The sequence below is a fragment of the Amborella trichopoda genome, chromosome 3 (genome assembly GCF_054954075.1).
Source record: "Amborella trichopoda isolate Santa Cruz 75 chromosome 3, AtrichopodaSantaCruz75HAP2 v2.0, whole genome shotgun sequence".
NCBI classification, from domain to species: Eukaryota; Viridiplantae; Streptophyta; class Magnoliopsida; order Amborellales; family Amborellaceae; genus Amborella; species Amborella trichopoda.
In genome coordinates, this window is record NC_142338.1 from 36914241 (window position 1) to 36925299 (window position 11059).

General features: G+C 46.8%; 2 protein-coding genes across 2 annotated transcripts; one reads left to right on the forward strand and one right to left on the reverse strand.

Moving 5' to 3' along the window:
* Positions 1–7662: 7662 nt before the first annotated feature.
* On the forward strand, positions 7663–8028 carry LOC148782863 (uncharacterized). Its single transcript, XM_088860393.1, has one exon. It carries the CDS (start codon positions 7663–7665, stop codon positions 8026–8028), a length of 366 nt encoding a protein of 121 aa, XP_088716519.1.
* Positions 8029–9872: 1844 nt separating this feature from the next.
* On the reverse strand, positions 9873–10379 carry LOC148782864 (uncharacterized). The gene has a single exon (XM_088860394.1). The coding sequence runs from the start codon at positions 10377–10379 to the stop codon at positions 9873–9875; it is 507 nt and encodes a 168-aa protein (XP_088716520.1).
* Between the last annotated feature and the right edge of the window lie 680 nt (positions 10380–11059).

The following is an 11059-nucleotide window of genomic DNA, read 5'->3' on the forward strand; positions in this document are numbered from 1 at the left end:
TTCATCAAGTTCTCTTATCTTTTCTATCTTTATTTGAACTTTCCACTTCATCACTCTAACTCCTCACATTCTTCGCCATACGAATGTGCACTGCCCTAAAATAAGGGTGGGCCTTTTGGCCCACTTATCTTGCAAGTTAACCATAATAGTGTTGTGCAGAAAACAAGGTGATCACAATTCAAGGGAGGCGTTTCCGAACCAATTAAAACAGCTGGGGGGGTTTCTTCGTGATCTAAGAGGGCACCCACGTGAGTCAACCCGTGTAAGTCTCGAACCCATCTTAAATTCCTCTCTCATCGGTTGATATACCTGCCCTTGCTCTTGAACAAGGTTCCTGAGAGAGCGATCTCAAATCCAGGGTTAACTAGAAACATGAGATATATGCCGCCAGATCATATAGATCCGGAGGGCAAGATCGAGGCACCTAACCAGCTTGGCGACTCCACTGGGGACTTATTACCCCTTTGTCGGTTCGCTATTGTTTGATTAGTATCATCTTTTACTTTCTACACTACTTTCTATGGCACCTAGGTTATTCAACCCGTTCATCCGAGTCAGGCACTTTCTTATCCCCGCACTCACGACTATCCCAGAGATGCGAATCGCGCATGCTTCCATCCCTACACTCCTCCTGAGTTGGGACTCACTGTCCGGCTTCCAGCTTCTTTCTTGGGTGGTGAGAACAGGGACATAAAGGTCCCTGACTCCATGAATCCATTGGTAGCACATCTGCTACTGCACACAGCACACACTCTACTACTGGCAAGTTCGTTACCAGTCATATTGTTGGGGTATGCTAGAAGGCTGCCCTATCGACTCTCACAAAAGGCGATCAAGTTGCCATCACTTATGAGGGTCGCCGCAAGGCTGCCCCTCGAACTCCTTCACTACTGCGAACCTCTACACCTGGAGGCTCGGCACATGGAGGCCGAAATCCTTGGGTCTCCACCCCACTCAAACACCTAAGAGCTCGTGGTCCAACCACTCGAGCCACACCTTGGGACAACCTTCGTGCTGCCTCGAACTTGCGTTCAAGGCTAGGCCTTCTCGAGTCAAATCCTGCGTGCGCCCTGCATCCCACAGCTCAGGGCAATGCCAGTTCGGCATAAACTCAAGCACATGAGGGTCGACCACTTTGTCCTCCCTCTCACCACACATAGCTTCACCTTGTGATAAATGGGCTTCTACCTGAATCATCACAGACACAAGCTCGTGGGTCTCAACCTCCTAAGGTCGAACCAGTTGAGAAAACCCGGGCTGAGCCTGAAGTCACCCAGACAACTAATCCTAAAGGTGTGCACACACCGACTTTGTAGGTTCCGTCCTGACCCCGAATCAGGCTAAGTCATAAACCAGCTCCTACTTCTGTCACTCCTCTCTCACCAGGCAAGCACCTCGAGGCCTAGTATTCAAAGGTCTTCCCTAAGAGTACCATCTTGAGCCCCGGTCCCCACAAAGGAATTCGGGGTAACGACCAGATGTCAGACAGGGGCCTCCAGCCTCTAAGGCAGCAACCCAGGTTGCCCTCAGTCCTTGGACCCCATTCTTTGCTTCAGCTAAGAGACACGGCCCTCGCATGCTCAATAAAAGCGAGGCAGTCTAAGCCTCAAGCTCAGTTCTGGAGTGGGGTCCATAGCCGCCTCAAGAGCAAGCAAAAGAAAGGTTTGCAGATTCTAACCAAATAAACCCCCAACGTAGTTGAGGTTACCAACTTTGGTGAGCTCTTGCCTCGTAATCCATTCTTCCCTTTGTGGAACCCAGAGCCCGAGCCAGCCCAAGATTAATGCTTGGTGATCACTGCCCAAAAGCCATGATCCCAAGACCATCGAGAACCGGTCCTCACAAGGTCAGCGTATAAGGCTCGAGTCCAGTCGGGGCATGTTGATCCCTTGCAGACCAACTTACCACACATGACTTGCCAACTGCGGCCATCCATTACTCCATCCGGCTTTGACCTTCCAGAAGAAACGGTCAGTGTCATGGTGATTAATGAGCTGGACAATGCCCAAGAAGTGCGGATGAACAGATTCGAGATAATGATGCAGTCCATCCTCGAAAAGATGGAATGTTTAGAAGCCTCCAGGTCCGCTTCTTCTCATCATGAGACCGATTCCGCATCTGGCGAAGACACAGTTCCCAAGCAATCTCCCCCACCGGTCTCCCAAGATAGCTCTCCTTCTCGCTGGGTTTCCTAGACCGACATAGATGCCATGGTGGCCCATAGCCTTAAGAACAAGGTCTCAGGCATGCAAGAGTCGCCACTCTACCAGAAGGCATACCCCGCTTACATCGACCAGGTGTGGTTTGCCTCGAACTACCAAAAGGGGAAGCTCCCCCTATTCAACGGTACTACGTACCCGCACCAGCATATTGGTCCCTTCCATGAGGCTTGTTGAGAGATGCCAACCGATTGGTGACTCCTCCTCAGTCAATTCGTGGAGACCCTCGAAGGGCCAGCCTTCTAGTGCTATGCTCAGTTGCCTCCAAACTTCGTGCACACCTGGCAATAAATGGGGTAGCTATTTTACCAACGCTTCTACGAAGTCCAAAGTAATGTAGCAACCATCGACCTCCTCACTCGGACTCAAGACCCTGGTGAGCCAGTTTACAAGTTCATCGCTCGATGGAGAGAGCTAACAACGTTTCATGCTACTCCCATGGCTGAAAAAGAAGCTGTCCAGATCTGCATACAGAACATGCTTCCCGAGATCGCATTGCATGTCGAGGTATCCAATCCACCCTCCATGTCAGAGCTCATCTCTAAAGCAGTTTGTATTGAGGGCTATCCAAGCACCATGATGGTTCTCATAAGCAACCCACTTGTTTGAACTCCCGCTCCAACAATCGGGGAAACCACCAAAAAGCAGTGATCAGTGCGGCCGTCACTGTGACTGACACTAACAAAGCTCCCCCTCAAACCCTGGACCTCTCCAAGGCACAAATGCCTCAAGCCGGGGGCAAGCAGCAGTCCTACAACAAGATCCTACCTCTCAAAAACATAAAGCGAAGTGACATCTGGACCCAACACTAGAATAAGGTGTACCCCTTCGATAAGGGCTGGACTCCTGCACTGCTTCGACTACTATTGGAGCAAAACATGATCTAGCTGTCGGAGGTCAGCCCTCCAGAACAAGCTGGACCGGAGACACACGAAAGGTACTATGCCTACCACAGGAAAGTAGGCCACCCCACTCAGGATTCCTATAAGCTCAACGACACTATCGAAGCCCTTATTAACAAGGGTCAGATAAAGCTCGAAGAGTTAAAGAAAGCATTCGAGGCAACTAAGGCTTCTCACATAGTGACAATACAAGAAGATAACTGCACACCAACTATCCTCCGTGCACTATTTTTCATAATGCTTGAAGAGGGACACATCACGCCAAAGCCGACAAGGCTGCCCAAGTTCTTGCCCCTAGGAACCGAGAACCTCTGATGCTCGTATCACCTGATACGAGGCCATGACGTGAGCGAATGCACTGGCTTCCACGAACTCTTAGCAAAGAAGATACAACAATGTCAGGAAGCTCATGGTAACCCAGAAGGATGCCCTCAAGTCCCTCTTCCACCAGTGCAATAACAACTACGGACGCAAGCCTCGGGAAGTGCTGAGCTAGACTCTCTGTAGGCCCTCTTCGAGACAATGCTTCAACAGGGTCTTGTCACTCCCAAACCTGTCAGGCAACCGGAGCACCATGCCTAGGGTACGAAAATCCTATGGTGCCCATATCACCAAGTATGGGGTCACGAGTTAAAGGAATGCTCCGGGTTCGAAGCTATAGTCACTTAGAAGGTACGAGAAGGCCACATTATTTGTGCCATTGTCTCAGAGCATTTCCAAGAGGAAATCCCGCTACAAGTCCCTTTTGAGCATACACCGGACCCTTCAAAGCCCTCGACCTCTCACCCCTGGGAAGTCTACCATGGGTGAAGTAGGCTCAAATCCCTGAAGCGCGAGGCAGCCCACCAAGCTAGGACTACTCATCAGCCCGATAGGGTGAACCAAACCCTTCCTCAGGGATCCAAAAGGAGACAGACACCACGGTTTGCTCTTCGAATGAATCATCTCCCTTAGCCACAAGTCGAGGAAGAGTTTCTCTGGCCCGTTCCTCCACTGCCAACCTTACAGGACTTCATCCCTGGCGAAGCTCGCCTTATCTTGCCGTTCAATCAGATGTATGTACTTGAGTCATCAACAGCTCGGGAGTCTTCTAATATGAGTGACAACAATAAAAGCACCCCACAATGGTCAAAGCTGGGGCAAGACTTAAAACACCCCCTGCACACATCCAATTCCGGTGACAACATAAAAGGATGCCCGAAAAATTTTAACTCTTCTTCTACTCCCTCCTCTTCTATTTCTTCCACAGGTGCAGCTCGATAGTGCCCAGACTTCGACACTCTAAATAGAGAGCTCGGAGGCACTAGCCTTAGCAGGCCGCAGCAAAAGTGCTTAAGAGAGATGCTGACCCATGCGACTGGATTCTTGACAGTTGCCGACGCCTTGTCAACCCAAGCTAAGACAGAGCCATCCTCAAGCTCCTATTCCCATGAGGCCTGTCACATGATTCAAGTTCATGAAGCGTCACCCAGTTTGGGTAAAGTACCATGTGACCCCAGACACAAATTCATGAACTCCACATTCGAAGTCGACCCTTTCATTGCTTGGTTCGGCCAGGGACCAGAAATCGTTTCTCACAATGGGCCCCTCCTAGAAACAGAAATGTCAAGATCGTGTATCTCTGCACTCTAGATTGATGAGAAGCATCTTGAATCCCCAGACGAAGAGTTGCAAGAGGCTTTAGAAGAGTGGGAAGAGGGTGGTTAGGCCACAGCTGATGAGCTTGAAGAGATAAACTTAAGGGATGAGGCCGACCTATGGCCAACTTTCATCTCGACAAAAATGTCCCTAGAAGAGAAATAAAGTTATATTGCCCTCCTCAGGGCAAACCGGGACGTCTTCACCTAACATTATCATGAGATGCCTGGTCTAAACCCTCAAGTCGTTGTACATTGTCTCGGTATTGATCCGACAGTCAAACTCATAAAACAGAAATCAAGAAGGTTTAGACTCGACCTCGAGATGCAGATCGATGCTGAGGTGAATAAGCTCTGGCAAGCTGGATTCATACGTGAAGTCAAATACTCGAGATGGCTAGTGAATGTTGTCCCAGTCTAGAAGAAGAATGGCAAAATCAGAGTCAGTGTTGACTTCCGTGACTTGAGTACCACCTACCCAAAGGACGACTTTCCCCTACAGTTCACCGAGATGCTTGTTGATTCCACAGCTCATTGCTAAATCTTCTCCTTCATGGATGGATATTCTGGTTATAATCAAATCAGAATGGCACCAGAAGAGGAGGAGGCCACTGTGTTCTTGACCCCAAAAGGTGTATTTCGCTACACTGTGATGCCTTTCGGGTTGAAGAATGCTGGTGCCACGTACTAGCGATCCATGACGACCATCTTCAAGGATATGATCCACAAGGAGGTCGAGTGTTATGTGGATGACATGGTGGTGAAGTCTGAAACAAAGGACGCTCATGTACAAGACCTTAAAAAGGTATTTGAATGGTTGCGGTTTCACCAACTCAAGATGAACCCCTTGAAATGCGCCTTTGACATATGCTCAGGAAAATTCTTAGGGTTCATCATGAGGTACCGTGGGCTCGATATCGAGCCCGTCAAAATCAAGGCAATTCAAGATATGCCATCGCCTACAACCCTATATGAACTACGATCTCTCCTAGGACAGCTCACCTACATTCGAAGGTTCATCTCAAACCTTTCAGAGCGATGCAAACCCTTTTCACACCTGCTGAAGAAGGACACTCCCTTCATATGAGATGGGGCATGCCAGGCTGCACTCGATGACATCCAGGAATATTTGTTGAATCCCCCAATGCTCTTTATGCCAGTGTTAGGAAGGCCTCTCATCCTATACATGACTGGCCTTGATGAGTCACTCGGGGCACTCCTAGCACAGAACAATGATGGGGGGAAGGAAACAAAATACTATTATCTCGGTCACAGGATGCAAGGAGCCGAGAAGAATTATACTCTCATCGGAAAGATGTCCCTAGCCTTGATCTTTGCAGTATAGAGACTCTGTCATTACTTGCTCGGTCACGAGGTCAAACTAATCTCAAAGGCAGACCCGGTCCAGTTCCTTATGAGCCGGCCATGCCTATCAGGACGCCTGGCCAAGTGGGCATTATTGTTGATGGAGTTCGACATCATGTACGTACCACAAAAGGCAGTCAAAGGACAAGCGCTAGTAGACTTTATCGTGGCTCACCCAGTCCCTTTGCAATCTCCCCTGTCAAGTGATCTCCCAGATGAAGAAGTTTTATGTGCGGTACTAGCTCGACCGTGGGAGATGTATTTCCACAGAGCATTTACTGTGATAGAGGGGGTGCCGGAGTCGTGTTCATGGCTCTCGACGGTGGAATGATTCCTCTATCCTTCTCAATTGCAGAAGCATTTTCTCATAATGAAGCTGATTATCAAGCTCTCATAATCGGATTGGAGATCGCCCAAGTACTAGACTTGGAACAACTAAACATCTTCGGCTACTTTGAGCTACTCATCCGACAGCTTAAAGGGATTTATGACGTTAGGAAGGATACTCTCAAACCTTATCATGACATGGCCAAATCTTACATGGCCTAGTTCGATGGTTTCTCTCTAAGCCATATCCTTAGGAGGCTAAACTCGCAGGACGATGTGCTCTCAAAGCTCGGGCTACCATTTAATTCTCTTCATCAAGGCCCACACTTGTCTGAGTCACAAAATGGAGACATGTCGAACTGAAGTTGATGCAGATGAAGCCAGAGATATCTTTTCCAAATGCCCGTGATCTCTGTTCAGAGCACTCCTCACGGTCAAGAATGTCACTAAGGCAGAGCATGAAATTTCTCGAGGAAAAGACTCCAAGGCGAGAAGCAAGAGCCTGAATTCTTCGTCCCGATGTGTTCAGAGGTAGAGCATGTAGAAGACTGGAGGGAGCCTATCATGAATTTCATAAAGCATGGAAGGCTGCCTGAGGATCAGGCGGAACGCAATGGTATACGACAGATGTCTACCAAGTACACCCTTCTCGATGGGGATGTTCTTTTTTGTTGATCATTTGATAGGATTCTCCTCAGATGCACCGATACACAAGAAACAAGCAAAGTACTCGAAGAAGTGCATTCAGGTATCTGCGGACTGCATCAGTTCAGCCCTAAGCTCTACGAACGCGTACGCAAACTCGGCTATTATTGGCCTTCATTGGTGGCCGACGCCAAAAACTATGCTAAGAGATGCCAAGTGTGCCAAAGGCACTCAAGCCTCATTCATCAACCGCCGGAGCCTCTCCATCCTACAGTAACATCATGGCCCTTTTCCCAGTGGGGTATGGATATTGTAGAACTTATCGACCCTCCTTCATCTTTGGGTCATGCCTTCATTTTAACTGCAACAGAATACTTTTCCAAGTGGGCTGAAGCGATCCTCCTCAAGCAAGTTCTAAGGACCACTGTGGCCAAATTCATGCGCCACCACATCATACACCAGTTTGGGGTTCCGGACTGAATAATCTCTGATAATGGCCCTCAGTTCATAAGCCATCACGTTGATCACCTAGTCAACTAGTTCAACTTCGAGTGGAAATACTCAACCATGTACTACCCTCAAGCCAACGGTTTAGCTGAGGTGTTCAACAAAACCCTGTGCGGGGTGCTTCAGAAGTCAGTTTCAAAGTCAAGGAAGAATTTGCATGAGAAGCTGCTTGAGTCTCTGTGGGCCTATCGCACCACCACTCGCAATGCTACGAATTCTACCCCCTATTCCTTGGTCTATGAAGGTGAGGTGGTTTTACCCCTTGGAGTTCAAATACCTTCGCTCCGTGTCGTTATACATCAAGGGCTAACCGAAGACGAGAGGGTCAAGCTCTGTTATCAGGAATTGGATGCCCTTGACCAAAAACAGACTAAAGGCCCGACAGAACCTCTATCTCAATCAAGGGAGAATGAAGAGAGCCTTTGACAAATTTGTCAATGTTTGCTCATTCACTCATGGAGATCTAGTCTTAACAGTCAAGAGACTGATTGTCGTGCATGGGGGCTGCAAAGGAAAGTTCAAACCCAAGTGGGAAGGCCCATTCATAATTAAAAAGGTCACACTAAACGGGGCCTAAATACTGGCAAACTCGGATGGAGGAGAGGCGATGCCCCCTATCAACGGGAGGTACTTAAAGAAGTACTATCCCTGACATATCCCTAAAATTCGGCTCGTGCGGTAAAAAGAAAGAAATGAAGATGAGGAACATTAAGCCAACTTAAAGGAAATTCCTTTCTTTCATTGCAATAGGAAAAGTTACAAGCCACAATCAAAAGTCCATTATTAGGGAGGTTACAAACCTCTTGCACCAGAGGACAAGAGGATGGTTACAGGTCAAAATGAAATACTCTCCTCATGAAGAAGAAGCAAAACCACCAAAGAAATTCTCTCCTCATGAAGAAGAAGCAAAACCACCAAAGAGGATGGTTATAGGCCAAAAAGAAGAGGCCTAACCATCTTTGAGTCAGCTTCAATTCATCTGACGAGGGCATCTGCCACGGTGTTTGCCTTACCCGGGTGGTAGTTGGTGGTACAATCATAATCAGTGAGCAAATCCATCCATCTTCTTTGTCTCATGTTTAATTCTCTCTGAGAAAATAAGTACTTAAGACTCTTATGGTCGGTGAACACTTTAAATTGGGCTCCATATAGATAATGCCTCCAAAGTTTCTGAGCGAAAATCACAGCCAACAACTCTAAATCACGAGTGGGATAATTTTTGTGATATGGCTTTAACTGGTTGGAGGCATAGGCCATAACCTTTCCTCGTTGCATTAATACACATCTAGTCCTTCATCCGAGGCATCAGTATAAACAATAAAATCTTCATTCCCCTCAAGCAAGGTTAGTAACAGGGTTGTAGTTAGTCTTTTCTTCAACTCCTGAAAACTTTTCTTGCAGTCATTCGACCATACAAACTTTACTTCTCTTTGGGTTAGGTGGGTCAGGGGAAGTGCTATCTTCGAGAACCCCTCTACAAAATGTCTATAATACCCTACCAGTCCTAGAAAACTATGGACCTCAAATACATTTGTTGGTCTATCCCACTTGAGCACAACCTCAATCTTGCAAGGATCAACAGCAACCCCTTCTTGCCCGAGGAAAGCTTTTTGAGAGCCAGAATTCACTCTTACTAAGCTTGGCATATAACTTCTCTGTCCATAGAGTCCGAAGGACCACTCTTAATGTCATTCATGCTCTTCTTGATTCCTAGAATACACCAAAATATCATCTATAAAGGCCACTACAAAGCTATCCAGATGGGTCTAAAAACTCTGTTCATCAAATCCATGAAGACAGACAGGCCGTTCGTTAACCCAAAAGGCTTGACTAAGAACTCGTGGCCATAATGAGTCTTAAATGCGGTTTTGGAGATATCCTCTTCCTTATCCCGCAATTGATGATACCCTGACCGGTGGTCAATCTTAGAAAATACTTGGGCCCCTTGTAATTGATCAAATAGTCATCAATTCTGGGAAATGGGTACTTATTTTTCACCGTGACCTGATTAAACTGTCTATAATCAATGCATAGTCTCAAGGTCCCATCTTTCTTCTTAACAAAGAGAACTGGTGCACCCCATGGTGATACACTAAGTCGGATAAACCCCTTATCCAATAATTCTTGCAATTGCTCTGTCAATTCAGTTAATTCAGCTGGGTCCATCCTATATGGAGCTTTAGAAATAGGAGTGGTACCAGGGACCACCTCTATTTCAAACTCAATCTCCCAAACCGGCGGTAGAGAAGTTAATTCTTTAGGGAAGAGACCTATGGATAGTCTCTCATCACCGGTATCTTTTCCAATTCAAACTGAGCATCCTGGTTTTCTACCACATAAGCCAAGTATCCTACATATCTTTGGGGCAACATGCGAGAGGCCTGAAGAGCTGAGATGATATACAAAGGAGAAACATTCTTGATGCCCTTAAACGTCAGTTCAGGTTGGCTCTGGTGCCTAGAGCTTACTGTCTTATCAAAGCAGTTCACTGTGGCATAGTAGGTGGACAACCAGTCCATACCCAAAATAATATCAAAGTCTTGAACATCTAAAAGCATCAAATCTATAGGCAACATATGCCCTTCAATTTCAACACCACACTGCTTATACACTATATCAGTTTCTATTGACTCTCCTATAAGCATACATACTACCAAAGTCCAATCAAGTTGTGCAAGCTTAACATTCAAGTGATATGCAAAATGCAGTGGAACAAATGAATGGGAAGAGCTAGGATCAATTAAAACTCTTGCTTCAATTCCACATACAGAAAGCATACCTCGAATAACAGAGGTTGATGCCTTGGCTTCTTGCTCTGTCAGGGCGAACACCTATCCTTGAGCCCTCGATCAGTCCTCTGGTCCTCTGACTGGACAGTCCTTGACTAGATGGCTTGGTTTGCCACACCAAAAGTAGGCCCTGGTCTTTCTAAAGCACTCCGCTGCTGTATGATTACCCAGACCATAGTGAGGGCAGACTAGGTGCAGGTTGTTCCTTGACGTGACGTGAGGTGAGGTGGCAAACGCCACTCAGATGAGAGTGGCTCAATAGCATGAAATCCCCGAATCGAAAGCAAATCATGAAAGTAAACACTAAAATATACACATGAAGACCGATATCATATCCAAAAGTACAGCCATTCCCATCATATCTGATATCCAAAAGTTCTTACAATTTTTTTTTTTCAAGGCACTAATGGCCCAATATACAAAGTTCAAAAGAACATCCAAGGGGTAAGACCACTAAAACCTACTGTGAAAGCTTCAGAACGTAGTTCTTCAACTTCAAACACCTGAGCACCCCACAGCTTTCTAGCTTCAGCTCAAAGACTATGACTTTCACTCTACAGTCATGAAAATAAGATGGAATGAGCTGATAGCCCAGTAAGTAGATCTACACCATTGCATCCCAACTATTTAAACAGTGATAACAGTAAGCAGTGCACACTTATTCACAG

Coding starts and splice junctions, on each gene's coding strand:
- LOC148782864 (XM_088860394.1), bottom strand. CDS start 10,379: ATGCTTTCTGTATGTGGAATTGAAGCAAGAGTTTTAATTGATCCTAGC.
- LOC148782863 (XM_088860393.1), top strand. CDS start 7,663: ATGTACTACCCTCAAGCCAACGGTTTAGCTGAGGTGTTCAACAAAACC.